General features: G+C 46.0%; 2 protein-coding genes across 3 annotated transcripts; both read right to left on the bottom strand.

Annotated features, from left to right (window-relative positions):
• Nucleotides 1-570: 570 nt before the first annotated feature.
• Nucleotides 571-9644, bottom strand: SNRPB (small nuclear ribonucleoprotein polypeptides B and B1). 2 transcript variants are annotated; one of them, XM_070420051.1, is made up of 7 exons: nt 9394-9644; nt 6718-6869; nt 4712-4823; nt 3422-3574; nt 2260-2398; nt 1817-1942; nt 571-878 (listed from the first exon to the last, which is right to left on the bottom strand). In XM_070420051.1, the coding sequence occupies exons 1-7, from the start codon at nt 9394-9396 to the stop codon at nt 868-870; spliced, it is 696 nt and encodes a 231-aa protein (XP_070276152.1). In that variant the 5' UTR covers nt 9397-9644; the 3' UTR covers nt 571-867. The 2 variants fall into 2 exon arrangements, with proteins under 2 accessions (XP_070276152.1, XP_070276151.1); XM_070420050.1 differs by having other exon boundaries at nt 571-731; nt 9394-9512.
• Nucleotides 9645-10093: 449 nt separating this feature from the next.
• HDAC8 (histone deacetylase 8) lies at nt 10094-13875 on the bottom strand. Its single transcript, XM_070420049.1, has one exon. The coding sequence runs from the start codon at nt 13864-13866 to the stop codon at nt 12733-12735; it is 1134 nt and encodes a 377-aa protein (XP_070276150.1). The 5' UTR covers nt 13867-13875; the 3' UTR covers nt 10094-12732.
• Nucleotides 13876-14293: the final 418 nt, after the last annotated feature.

Here is a 14293-nt window from a genome sequence, read left to right as displayed (position 1 = left end):
TGGATGAGGATTAACGAGAACAAAAAAAATAGTGGTGACCTCTTATAGCTGTACCCAAGTACTAAATTACTACTGCTCAATGACCATTTTATCAACTGAACATAGGCTTTGGGTAGAAGAAATCATGGAGGCCCCACAATTCAAAAGTTGGATAAGGTTACATGTATATGTATAACCCTCGGAGAAAGTCACATTAAATTATTCCTATCGATAGGATTTTCATTTTTAGTACTAACTGCATACTTTATTGTACAAAAATAAAGTACTGCTCAAGAAGCTATTTAGATGAGTTCCTTCCAAAGAGGATACACAAAGTCCCAACCCTCTCCAACAGTGTATGTTTATTTCAACAAACCGATCTTTGCCAGTTTGATAGGTTAAAATATCTCATTGTAGTTCAATTCTGTAACTCTCTTGGTAGGAGGCTGTGATCTCTGCAAATGTGTAGAAAAATATTTTAAAAGGCAAACACTTAAGATTAAGGCTGATTTTTCCAAGGCACCCCTTCTTGACTCGATTAAGCACCTGACATTATCAAAGATTTTTCTAAAAATGAACAGAAACACCAGGTGCACTTATAATATCCTATTAAGAGTTTATTAAGAAATGCTGTTTCTCAGGCACAAAGAAACAAAAGGACTATGTACAGGCTTTCAGGAAACAGGCAGGGAGCTGAGGAGGGCCAAGATGAGTCTAGGGCCTTGGTGGGTGCATTCCTGGGGGAGGGGGCCCTGTAAGGGAAACCAGACAATCTGGTGAGACTCGAAGTATAACAGCATAACAAACAAACCGGTCTGTGGTAGTGTGGCCCTGGTGGACCGGGACCACGCCTCTGTGGAGCTACTTCCGTAACTCTGTGGCCAAGGATCAAAGAAGGCCTGAAGTAAGAGTAAGGAGTTTAGTCAGTGCCTGATCTGCAAGTCAAATCCCCATTCCTGCCCAGGCTCCCACATCCTGCAGTTATCAACTGGAGGGAGGTATGTGCTGACTGGTGACATCTCTAGGGCCAATTAGATTCCCATGCTTACAAAACCCAAAAGCAGAAAACTCAGACTAGAGACATAGGAATCACCTAGTGTGACGGCTGTGGGTTAGCTTAAAAACCACTATGGCTTGGTGAAAAGAACACTGGTCTGAGAGTCTAGACCAGGGGTGGGCAAACTTTTTGACTCGAGGGCCACAATGGGTTCTTACACTAGACCGGAGGGCCGGAACAAAAGCATGGATGGAGTGTTTGTGTGAACTAATGTAAATTCAAAGTAAACATCATTACATAAAAGGGTACGGTCTTTTTTTTTTTTAGTTTTATTCATTTCAAATGGATCCGGCCCGCGGGCCGTAGTTTGCCCACGGCTGGTCTAGACACTGAATTTTCTCTGGGCCTGTTTTCTTACCTATAACAAGGGCTGATCTATGTCACCATTTCTCAAACTGGAGTTAAAAAGATATACATACTAAATAGTATATAGCAAAGCCCAGAGCCCTTTCTTAATTACTAAACACTACAAACCAAAGAGTTTAAGAAAATTAATTCCATGACCTTTATTGGGGACCCTCAGAGTGCATTATTTCACAGTGCGCTAAAAACACTGCCTTGGACACTGAGAAGTACCTGGGTGCAGAGGGAGTTAGGTCAATTAAAGAAATGCTGTTCCCTCTTTCCTTTCTGCATTAAGTTGTCCTCTAAGAAAGAGTTCACTTCACTAGGCTGAAGGCCTGAAAGCCCAGAGGTATAGTCAAAGTCTCACCTTCCCTCCACTTCCCATCCCAATATGGCTCTAGGGAAGGAAGTCTAAATCACTGCTGTGAGCATTACCTCGCATTCCTGGTGGAGGGGGCCGCATTCCTGGAGGGGGCATGCCCATTGGAGTTCCTCGTCCAGGGGGGATTCCCATTGGGGGACCCATGGGAGGCCTCATACCAGGAGGTGGGCCCATCATGCCTGAAAGAGAAAAGCCCCCAAAAGATAGCTCAAGTGTCTGTCAAAAGGTAGCAAAACAACATACAAGCTATCTACCAAATTCTGAGACAGATGGACCATTCCACTCTCCCAGCATCTCCTAGCAAACTGGGACTTGAGCCAAAGAGGTGGGAACTCCCAATGGCTCTTGTTCCATGGTAGTCAGCCAGGCTGGATCTCAGAGTAATCCTGCTTAACTATAAAAACTCATCATCAGTTTCAGTCAAGGTATGTCTCATCATAAATCCAGCTCAGGCATCTTTTAGCAATTAGCAATGCTCTCCTTATGGGCTTCTTACCTGGAGGGGGTGCCCCTCGGCCCATAGGTGGGGGAGGACCTGCACGGCCCGGTGGGTACTGGGTTGGGGCCCCTGCAATACTAGCTGTGGCAGCAGCTGCAGCAGCTGCAACAGTGCCTCTTGCTTGTGGGGTCATCACCTAAAAGAACACAAGAAGAGAATTAGGCAGAACAGTCCAGTGCAATGTTGCATCCTACTCTCCTCCCCAACCTGGTAAAGCAGCAGACACCAAATCCCCTAAACTACCACTCAGGCCTTAAGACTTTGTGTTCAAAACCATCTTCTAGCCCTAGACAGTTTGGCTCAGTGGGTAAAGCATGAGCCCACAGACTGAAGGGTTGCAGGCTCGACTCCTGTCAAGGGCATATATCTCAGTTGCAGGCTCAATCCGTGGTGCCAGTTGGGGCATATGCAGGAAGCAAACAATCAATGTGTCTCTCTCACATCAATGCCTCTTCTATTTCTCTCCTCCTCCCTTCCACTCTCTAAAAATCAATGGGAGCCACAGCTGCTTTGGCTCAGTGAATAGAGCATCGGCCAATGGACTGAAGGGTCCCAGGTTCAATTCCAGTCAAGGGCACATCCTGGATTGCAGGCTCGATCCCCAGTAGTGGGCATGCAGGAGGCAGCCAATCAATGATTCTCTCTCATCATTGATGTTTCTATCTATCCCTCTTCCTTCCTCTCTGAAATTAATAAAAATATATATTTAAAAATTAAAAATAAAAATCAATGGGAAAAATATCCTCAGGTAAGTATTAACCAAAACAAACAAAAAGTCATCTTTCCGAGATAAAGCTTGAATGCCCAACCCCCATCTTCTAGACTTGAGTTAAGAATGCCCAACACAAATTAGAGAAGGCACCTGCATTTTCAAATAACTAATAAGTTATGACAGTATATTTCAAATGTTGTCATAGAAACTTTTTGCTACAATACGTTCAGCTAATATACCTTTCATGAATGTCTTTCCTAGTACCATCATATAGTCTGCAATGACAAGTTTTCCTTTTCACTTGATTCTAGGAACACATACACAAAGCACCATGAAACACTGATAGCCTGACAGTCATAGGTTGGTCATTCTGGACTCTTCCCAAACTGTAGACCCTCCCTCTATCCTTGAACCACCAGACACTGGTGCCTTTCCCCAACTCCTCACCTGTTGGGATGGTCCACCAACCCCACGAACTGGCCCAGCAAGTCCTGCGGGGGCCTGGGGCATGGGAACACCAGCTGGGATTCCTCTGCCAGCAGCCCTGCCGATCCCTGGGCCCCCAGCAGCTCCAGCAAGTGGCACTCGGGCAATGCCAGTCTAAAAAATAAAGAAATAAGCTAAAATGCTTGTGGCCTAGAAAATCAGATGTACATTTTGGAATGCCATTGCCAAGAGAGCCTCTTAGACTTATAGGGCATCAAAACAACTTACAGACACTGTCCACCCGTATGTGGTAACACCATTACTCCTCCACCTAAGATTATATGCCTAGCTGTCACCCCTGGCAGGCTCAAAGAGTTTAAGGGTAAGTCTAGAGAACATGCCACAACACAATCACCTATACGCATTCCCATGAAAATTAAACTAACAAAGGGCCAAGGCTCCATTCAGGAGGGTGCAGTAGACAAGAGCACTTGACCCGGCATCAAAGAAACATGAGGTTCAGTCCCAGGTCTGAATCTCACCTGGTGGGTGACAGTGGGGAAGTAATCCCACGATTTTGAAACTGTTTCCTCATCTACAAATAATGGAATTATGACAAAACTGCTTGTGGTCATGGAACGTTTACAATGGGCTACATTAGAATAGTAAATTCTACTGGAAATGGATTCCAAGAGTTATATATTGGTACATATTCTTTGAACCAAAAAATATGGTTAACATCACTTGCAGTCATTTATATTGAAAAAAAAGCTTCAACTGAAGTCCAAAAATAAGGATATTACTAGGATAGAGTACTCTGTACTCACTTGAGAAAATATCTTAAGTCATTCCACTAACATGACTTATATACAGCAAGTACAGAAATATTTACATTAAGTGAAAAAGCAAAACAAATATTACAAGCATATTATGTGTTAAATACTAATATATATGTGTATGTATATATACATGGACAAAAACCAGTATAAGAGAAATATTCCTTTGATAAAAAATGTCAAAATAAAAAAGGGAAAATAAATTTGATTAGATTCTCTAAAATCTGCTCTACTTCTAAATGTAGGTTGGTGTTTACAGAATCAAGAATGCTTGGGATTAAATGCCAATGTCACCTCTTACTACAGAATAACATTGAGGTAGGGCTGGGTTTTCTGTGACACCTTGAGCAAGTTACTAAAACCCAGTTTTTACCTATAAAGTGGGAGTAATTTATCTCAAAGATGGCTGCAAGGATTAAATAAAATACTGCACATGCTCAATATGGCTTTTCACTGCCACTCTGCTCAGACTTACATCTTTGGGAGGAGGTCCCTCTACTGTCATTGAGACCAGGTTCTCCCCTCGAAGTAGCACCAGCCCGAGGACTCGCTTCTCTTCTCTTTCCGCTTGTTTTGAGTTCTTTGGCCTAAAGACAGGTTTAGAAGAAACAAAAAAGCAAGCATTAGAAAGAGGGTAAAGTTCATGTTCACCTACCTAGGGGCCTCTAAGATTTGTTTTACACTCCATCCCCTGACAAATGGTTCATAAATTTCCCTAAGACAGCTCTTCTAGATAGTTTTCACAGGATGTATCTGTAACCCCAAGGTGGTTGATTCCTATGCCAAGAGGATGCACAGAACAAGAGATAGGACAACAGTCAAGAAAGCCCAGCCCTGGCTCAATGTTATTCTGTAACAACCATACGTCATCTTTCCTCAATCAATCTTCCCTGCTATCTATCACTGTGTTCCCTCCCTTCCACTTAAGGTCTTGCCAGTGTCAGAAGGCAGCTGAAACAACTCCTCAAGTCAACTGAATCCCATTCACCGCCACGCACAAGTGGGTCCCTTACCTCATATCAGAAATAGAAACCATAAAGGAAAAGTAAGAGGTTAACTACATAGGAACTACACCTCTGTCCTCCAAGCACAAAAACAAATCTCCAAACAACCACAGCCAGAAAAGATGAACAAAATATGAATGCAATCTAGGAAAAATAACCACAAGGCAGGGAAGGAAAGAAAATCCCAAAGCCAGTATGCTAAAAAGAAAGAAAAAATACCTGATCAATGTAAAAACCAACTTAAAGGTTTCTTTCTTTTTGATATATATTTGTTGATTTCAGAGGGGAAGGGAGAGGGAGAGAGAGAAGCATCAATGATGAGAGAGAATCCCTGATCAGGAATTGAACCATGACCTCCTGGTTCACAGGCTGACACTGAGCCATGTCGGCCAGGGTAAAGGTTTCATTTTAATGCTATTTTATAATAAATTAACAGTGGTTTTCTGTGGGTGGATATTTTTCCCCCTTTTTATGCTTATCTATATTTTCTTATTTTTAATTAAAAGTATATACTGTCTTTCACAATCTTAAAAAAAACTTTTCTGGGCATTTTAATTTTTTCTCATATATTTTTCTTTATTTTAAAAAAGATTTTCTAATAAACATTATTTTTTTGTCAGAATAAAGTTAGTTTCATTTGAAAAAGAGAACTGTTTGGAATAATTCTACACTGATCTGCTGGCCCTTCCTTCTCTAATGTGCATACCTAGCAATCAGCCATGCTACCACATTTTTTGTCCTATTCTTCTTAACCTCATGCCCCAAAGAAAACAACGGCCCCAAAGGGAATCAAAGGGATTTCACAGCTGCTGACAACATGGACACTGCACGTAGCCAGAGAGCTGAATGACCATGAAAATTATATAACCTCTCTGGGCCTCAAGTTGCCTTGAATGTAAAAATAGGACAAAAAGCTAGACCACATATTTTAGGTCAGAAACTTAAGATCTGGGAGTCTTAATATAAGGAAGTCATCCAATAACTTATGGAACTATAGAAATCTAATTATTTCTATAAATGCCAACAAAAATCACTGGCCCCAAACCCATAGGGGAAGCTGAGCACTTACCCTGAAGAGGGTCAGAGGCTTCTTAAAGCAGTTTCAGACCAGGCTGCATTGGGAGAGCCCTTTAGGCTACAGCTTTACAAATAGGTAATGAGGCCAGAAAATCAAGCTCTCCCCCCTCATACACCTGTGGGGAGAACATGACAGCCCTTTACCCCAATACCCAGGGGCATGAGAAAAGAAGAGAAACAAAAGCCTAGCAGCCCTGCTTACGAGTAATGTGCTAGAACTACAGAGCAAGGATTGCTGGGCTAAAGAAAGCGATTTAAGTGTCCAATGTCTCCATTTAAATCTGCCCTCTAAAACAGGAGAGCAAACCAACAGGAATCAGCTACTGTATCACCACCTATCACTTGCCCCCCGCATCTATCCCCCTCATCCAAATCCCTCCCCACACAGCCCATTCCTCACTTGATCTTCCTGAATTCATCACAATCGCATAGGATCAAATTCATATGCTTGTCGAAAGCCTTGAAGGTGCCAATGAAGATACGACCGTCTTGCAGGATGCACCTCATCCTGTAGTCGATGTGCTGCAGCATCTTGCTGCTCTTGCCCACAGTCTGCAAAGAGAAATCAGCAGGGGAGAGAGAGAAACATGGATTTGTTACAGTCATTCATGCATTCACTGGTTCACTCCCATATGTGCCCTGACTGGAGATTGCACCCACAACCTTGGCGTATCAGTACTCTCTAAGCAACCGAGCTACCCGGCCAAGGGTGGAACCACATATCCCCTAGTCCTTCCTAAAAACTTTCTGCTGCAGCCTGCTTTTCTATGTACCTGTCTTGCTTAGTACAGCCAGAGTCCTTTCCCAGGAATTCTCCAGGTTATACCGTGTTCAGTCCTGACCTCTGCCCACTCCTGTTTTTGTCCTTTCCCTTCAAATCATCTCATATTACAATTGCCTTTGTTTAGGCTGGGTAAGTTTCAGTGGTGACCAGTGAACGTATAGGTCTCCAAACTAATCCAATCCATGCATACCTGAGATGAGCCACCTGCCACTGTGAAGGTTACAGGCGTGTGACTCCAGTACTGTAAAACACCCACATTCCATTAAAAAGCCAGTAAACCAGCTGGAATGGGGCTGGCACTAAAATCCAAGCAGCCAGAAGCTTATCAGAAAGGAGCTGATCAGCTTGTAGGTGAGAGCAGAATGCCCCAAAGGAGAATTTGTTAGTGAGCCTTCAAGACTACCTTTGGCAGGGAAATTTTCTGGTAGCCAGGATACAAATTAGTTTGAACACATAATGGTCTTTAAGAATATATAACTTGCTATCCTTCTTAATTAACCCAACATTTTCTGCTTTATAGCCTGGCTTGCAATGTGTCTTTGCTAAAATGGACTACAGAGACATCACTACAATGCTGGGTGCCCTTGGCAGTTATATTTCCCTCTAGAAATAAACGGCCTGGCAGTTGATCTGCGCATCAGCCTAGCATCAATCTGACTGGCCAGTCCTAACTGTGCACGCTGTTCACCTCTGTGAGCTTGGACAAGTACAGGCTTCTGAACCTACAAATGTGTGAGTCAGAACCTTGGATTCTACCCGGGAGACCCAGGTTATGCGGCTCAGTCTCCCTCAGATGACCCTTTAATCGCCTTGTCCTCAGCCAGCTTCTTGCCACACAGACCTCAATCTTCATGGCACCATTTCTTGGCCCATTAATAGCCAACACTTACTGAGCGTTCACTTCATGCCAGGCACTGTGATAAGCACTGTCTGTCTCACTTAATTCTCAAAATCAGCTCCGTTACTTTTGCTCTTTTACAGAGGAGGCCACTGAAGCTGGGAGAGGCGGGGAAGTCTGCCCTGTCTCGGAGCCAGGAACCTCATCAGCCCGGACCCAGCGCCTCCTCCTTTAACCAATTCCCCAAACAACATCCTACCAGGTTTCCCTGCTTTCACTTCACCCAACACAACGCCTACTGAACAAAGCGAGCTTTGCAAACACAAAGTTCCCATCACGTTGGGGGTTAAATTCCTTCAGGGGCCTGCCGCACCGCCAGCAAGATTCCGTGCCCCTGAGGCCTTTAGGAGACAGGCTCCCGCCGGCTTCTCCCTTCCCGCCTCCAGGAACTTCCCATGCTCTGCACTTACACCCCTCGGATCTGTTACATCCCCGCCCATTTTCGCGGGCACAATCTCGACTGCGCTCCGGAACCATCTACTCCGGAAAGCGTGCTTGCCCCGCCCCCTCGGCGCCGTTACTTTAGCAGTGGTTCTCAACCTTCCGGCCCTTTAAATACAGTTCCTCATGTTGTGATCCAACCATAAAATTATTTTCGTTGCTACTTCATAATTGTAATGTTGCCACTGTTATGAATCGTAATGTAAATAACTGATATGCAGGATGGTCTTAGGCGACCCCTGTGAAAGGGTCGTTCGACCGCCAAAGGGGTCGCGACCCACAGGTTGAGAACCGCTGCCTGAATGCCGACCTGCCCGCCGCTCTGAGTTATAGAATTATATCGCCCGCGCCCCAGCCAGAGAGTCAACTCGGTGGAGGAAGGAAACGTTTCCCTGTGCAGCGCCGGCGCCTGGAGAGCCGGGCGTCTTCTAACACGCGCACAGGCTGCAAAAGTGGGTTCAGCTCTTCCTCCACCTGCTCCTCCACCCGCCCACCCCCGCCTCGTCTACCGGGCCTAGGATCACTCGCCAGGTGCAGCCGGAAGCCCTTCCACCTCCCGCCCCACGGCCTTCTCCCACGTCTCACCGGGCCTCCCCAGTCCGCCTGCGGCTCTAGCGCCTGCTCTCGACACCCAAACACGCATTTCTGCCGCAAAAGTTTTACTTCGTGCCTCCAGGATCCCAAATACCGTGGCCACAGGGGCGTGGAGAGCCGCGGTCCTACCGCCGCGCCCACCGGGCGACCCGGCCTCAGCCCCGCAGTTCCCGCTTTCCCCTCCCCCAACCCGCCGAGCGTCCAAGGTCCCGGTCTCTCGTGCCCGGACGGAGCGGCCGCGGCCGGGCCTTCATCCCCGGCCAACGAGCGGCCAACCACGGCCTCCTCCCCAACTGGTCGCGCCCCTCCCTCCACAACAGACTCGGGAGCGCCCGCGCCGCCGGCCTGCGCCTCCTCACCATGGTGGCGGTTCTGATGGCTCCGATTCCCGCCGGATTCGCCTGCGCCGAGGCCTGGCCCTCCTGCAGCCCGCTTCCCGCCGCTACTACCGGAAATGCAGACCCGGGCAAAATGGAGTCCGGCAGAAAACTACTTCCGGTCTCGGGGCCGGCCCTGGAGTTCCATCCCCAACGTGAAGCTGGGAGTTCAGAGAGGGGCGGGGCCTCAGGCGGAGCTAACAGCCAACGGAACTGCCAGAGCTGTTGCTCCTCCTCCTCCTCATTCCCGGCCCCCGCCCCGGCCCCGGCCCCGGCCCCAACCTGTGAACTCCGCCGCCGCCTCTGCCTCGGCTCTCTCCCCTGCAGCCACTGGGCATGTTTCGGTTTTTCCGTGAACTTGCTCGAAGTGCTCCTGCCCCCGCGCCTATGCATTTGCTGTAGCCTCTGCCTGAAATGCTAGGCATCCGGGCGTGTGCACCGCTCAAGCCCTCACCTTCAAGATCCATCACATTTTCCCACTGAGGACTTCCCTGCCTTTCTCTGGAACACTAATAGCTAATGTACTATATGTTTTTGTTAGTTATTTTGCTATCCCTCCCCATTAGAACGTAAATTCCAACAGTAAGGATGTCTGTGTATTGTTCATGGCTGCAGTGCCTACGTCACTGCTAAGCACAAAACAAGTTAATATTTGAATGAATCAATCCCCAATCCAGTCCAGTGACTTTTTAAAAATATATTTTTATTGATTTCAGAGAGGAAGAGAGAGAGAGAGAGGAACATCAATGATGAGAATCGATTGGCTGCCTCCTGCGTGCCCCTTTACTGGGGATCCAGCCCGAGCATGTGCCCTAATCGAACCCGGAGACTCTTCAATCCGCAGGCCAACACTCTATGCACTGAGCCAAACCAGCTAGGACCAGTTCCAGGACTTTTGGAAGTTCTACATGTTCAGGTTTTTCAAATTTATTCCTTTAAACCTGGGCTCTTCATTTAACTCTTGGCTTTAATATCCAGCCACCTGCTTGACATGAATGTCTAAATAGCTAATAAATTTAACGATGAAAACTAAATTCTTGAGTCTAATCACTCTTCTTCCCAAAACCACTGCTTACCAGTATTTCCCATCTCAAGTTTCTCGGGTTAAAAATCAAAAAGACAAACTTGGTAGCATCCTTGATCCCTCCCATTCTCTCTCATCTCAATCAATCAGCAAATCCTATGGACCTCACCTTCAAAGGGTCTAAAATCTGACTGTTGTCACCTGCCCCACTACTACCATGCTAGCCTAGCCACCATCATCTTTGTCTTGGATCATTGAATGAACGCCTAACTAGTCTGCTTCCTTTCTTGCTCTCACAGCCAGAGGGATCCTTCTATAATGTAGTGGGATTATATCAGATGGTGCCATTGCTCTGCTCTCCACTTCCCAATAACTTCCCAGCACACGCAGAATAAAATCCAGCCCTGCATCCCTCTCCAACCTCATCTTCAACATTCCCCTCATTCATCATCCTCCAGCCATACCATTCTCCTTGTTGTTCCCCAAAACCCAGCAAGGAAAGTTTCTAACTCAGGGTTTTGTAATTTTAATGCGTTTTTATTGATTTTTTTAGAGAGAAAGGGAGAGGGAGAGAAACATCAATGTGAGAGAGAAACATCCATCAATCAGTTGCCTCCCGTACGCAACCAGGGATTGAACCCGAAACCTGGGTATGTGCCCTGACGGGGAATCGATCCAGCATTCGTTCAGTGTATGGGTCGATGTTCAACCAACTGAGCCACACCAGCCAGGGCTTTGTAATTTAATTCTCACACCCTAAAATGTATGTTCTGTCCCATTTTTGTCAACATGTGGAGGACAAGAGATGGAGGCTCAGAGAGATATATTATCTTGCTCAAGGTGGCAAGAACAGGAATATAGTACCACCTAGTTCCTCAGCTGCTTCCAAGTTACCCTGCCTCCTAACATATCACTCATGCATGCATTTTAAATTATTTCGTACTTATTAACATCTCACTGTTAGTGAGATACAAAGTCCCTTCCTTGAAGGACTTTATGTTCTGGTGAGAAAGACAGACAGTAAACCACATGAAAAGGTATAAAGAGTAACATCAGAGTGATAGGAAAACTAAATAAAGTAGGGTAGGGGGGTTGAGAGTGAAGGGTTGTAACTTCGGTTAGATGCTCTGGGAAAACCTCTCTGAGGCGTGCATGTGAACAAAGACCTGAATGAAGGACATTCCAGACATTCCTTACAAAGGAACTCATGTAATATGTGGTCTTTGGTGACTGCCTTCTTTCACTTAGCATCATGTTTTCCAAGCTCATCCATGTTATGGCACATATTAGTACTTCAACTCTTTTCTATGGCTGAATAGTATTTCATTGTATGGATATAACATTTTTGTTTACCCATTCGTTAGTTGATAGACATGCAGCAGTTTCCGCCCTTTGGCTATTATGAATGATGCTGCATTTAAACATTTGTGTGCAAGTTTTCATGTTGACTTATGCTTTCATTTCTCTTGTGCATATACCTAGGAGTGGAACTGTTGGGTCATATGGTAACTCAGTTTAATTGTTTGAGGAACTACCAGACTGTTTTTCCTTTTCTTTTTTTTTAGGTTTTCAAAAAAAACACAACAGCTGGTGTGGCTCAGTTGGTTGAGCATCATCCCATGCACCAAGAAGTCGCTGATTTGATTCCATCAGGACACATGCCCAGGTTTTGGGCTAGATCCCCAGTATGAGGTGTGCAGGAGGCAGCCAATTGATGCTTCTCTCTCATTGATGCTCCTATCTCTCTCTCCCTCGCCCTTCCTCTCTCTCTAAATATCAATAAAAATATATTTTAAAAAAATAGATCAATGATCCTAAAAACAACAGAGGTGGACTTCTTCCTACCTCCCAATCTACTATCATTTCCCTTCACCAAGGCATCACCTGGACGGTCCTAACTCCCAAACCCTACCCTCAGCTCCCCCCTAACCCACTACACATCCATGCTTTCTCCCAGTTTCTGATCTGTCTCCTTTAAGAAAATAAAAATACCCCCTCCCCAACTTGCTTAAAAATAATATTCAAAGATTAAAAATGGTACTTATGTTTGTTTAAAAAATAAACCCTTTTAATGTTGAAAATCTCACTCTTCCTCTAGGGCTAGTTGAGCCTCCGGGGTGCCTCTCTGCCTCACCCCAGGAGGCCAGCAGCCACTTGGTGCTCCTTGGAAATTTTCAAGAATTAATTTCTTCCAAATTTCCCCTGAAGTCACAAATTCCACACACGGCTCGCATAAACATGCTGCCTTCATTATAGGCACTGCTCTTTGGCTTGGAAACCTGATCCCTTTGTGTCCACTAGACCACATGCTTCAGATTCCCTTTGATGTAGCTGAGGATTTGCTGGACTCGGTGGGGCTCATTGCGGTCTGGCCGGCAGCCTGGCGTGATTTCCAGCACGTAATCAGGACCATATGCTGTGAAAAACTCATGATCTGGGATCTCAGAGGATAGTGTTTTCCCTAGGATGACCCCAGTCAAGTATGTCCAGCATCGAGCTGTGTTGGCAAGGTTATAGCCTCCTCCTCCCAAAACGAGCGTTGCCAATTGCCACTGAAGGATGTACTTAAGGCACCTGCCAATTCCCACCGGAGTCATGTTAAAGGAGCACATAGGATCCCCAGCTATTGTATCAGCTCCCAGCTGTACGACCACCGCTTTGGGGTTAAAGGCCATGTACACCTCCTTTAGTACACTTTCACAGATGTGGTAATACCTCTCATCCTGTATGCCATCCTGAATGGGCACATTCACACTGTAGTACCGTCCCTTCCCTAGGCCAACATCAGACACATCACCTGTTCCTGGGAAAAACCCCGGGGAGAATTTGTGCAGGGACACGGTCATGACTTTGGAGGTGAAACTGAAGGCATCTTCTACACCATCTCCATGGTGCAGATCCAAATCCACATAGAGAACACGGTCAAATTTCCGTCGCAATCGTAATATCCCCAGGACAACATCATTGAGATAACAAAATCCAGATGCTTCGTCTTTCTTTGCGTGATGCCACCCTCCGGACCAGTTAATGGCTACCTTGCACATTCCATCAATCAGGCATTGGGCAGCTGTGATCGTAGCCCCTCCCACAGCTGCTGCGTAGTCAAATATCCCTTCGGTAGCTGGACAGTCATAACCCAGGCCATACTCTGTAGAGTCCGGATGATCGTCATCTCCTTCTCGGCTGACCATCTGGAGGTGCTGCAGATAGGCATCGGTGTGGAAGGTGGCCATCTCCTCCATGGAGGCCACTTTGGGCTTAACTATCCTCATTTGCTTATGCAGTGCATATGCTTCAATCAAAGAATGTACCATACTGGCCCGTTTGGGGACTTTGGCCAGGGAATCGCACATGCTGACATACTCGGGACTGTAGATGTAAACCGGGGGCAGTGACTGCCCACTGTCCACAGGTTCCTCTGGCTCCTCCATCTGGAGCCACTGTCCAGATCCCGCTTTTTATGAACTCAGGCCAGGCTCCGGTTCCTGCTCCTCTGATCTACTGCAACGGTGCTCCCTGATCAAGAGTCACTGTCCTCCATTCCCATCCAATTGAAGAAAAACATGGGCACTCATTTAGTGACCACAGTTCAAAAATGGGAGGTGGGCAGTATAAAAGCCCTGCCAGACTGTTTTCCAAAGTGGCTGCACTGTTTTATACTCCCACCAGTAGTTTATGAGGGTTCTGATGTCTCCACTTCTTCATCAGCACTTGTTATGTGACTTGGATTGACCACCGTAAGGTGTGCGAACTGGTACCCATCTCATTGTTGTTTTGATTTGCATTTCCCTGATGACTAATGATGTTGAGCATCTTTTCATGTGCTTACTGCCCATTTGTATATCATCCTTGGATTGT

The sequence above is a fragment of the Myotis yumanensis genome, unplaced genomic scaffold (assembly GCF_028538775.1).
Source record: "Myotis yumanensis isolate MYYU_CA2020_CCGP unplaced genomic scaffold, mMyoYum1.0.hap1 SCAF_7, whole genome shotgun sequence".
Taxonomy (NCBI): Eukaryota; Metazoa; Chordata; class Mammalia; order Chiroptera; family Vespertilionidae; genus Myotis; species Myotis yumanensis.
Note: the sequence above shows the minus strand (reverse complement) of the source record. Positions and strands in the feature narration are given on the sequence as shown.

Coding starts and splice junctions, on each gene's coding strand:
- SNRPB (XM_070420050.1), bottom strand. Junction 4,824..6,717: donor GATGAATTCAGGAAGATCAA/GTGAGGAATGGG, acceptor ACCTGTCTTTAG/GCCAAAGAACTCAAAACAAG. Junction 1,943..2,259: donor CCGAGGGGCACCCCCTCCAG/GTAAGAAGCCCA, acceptor TTTCTCTTTCAG/GCATGATGGGCCCACCTCCT.
- HDAC8 (XM_070420049.1), bottom strand. CDS start 13,866: ATGGAGGAGCCAGAGGAACCTGTGGACAGTGGGCAGTCACTGCCCCCG.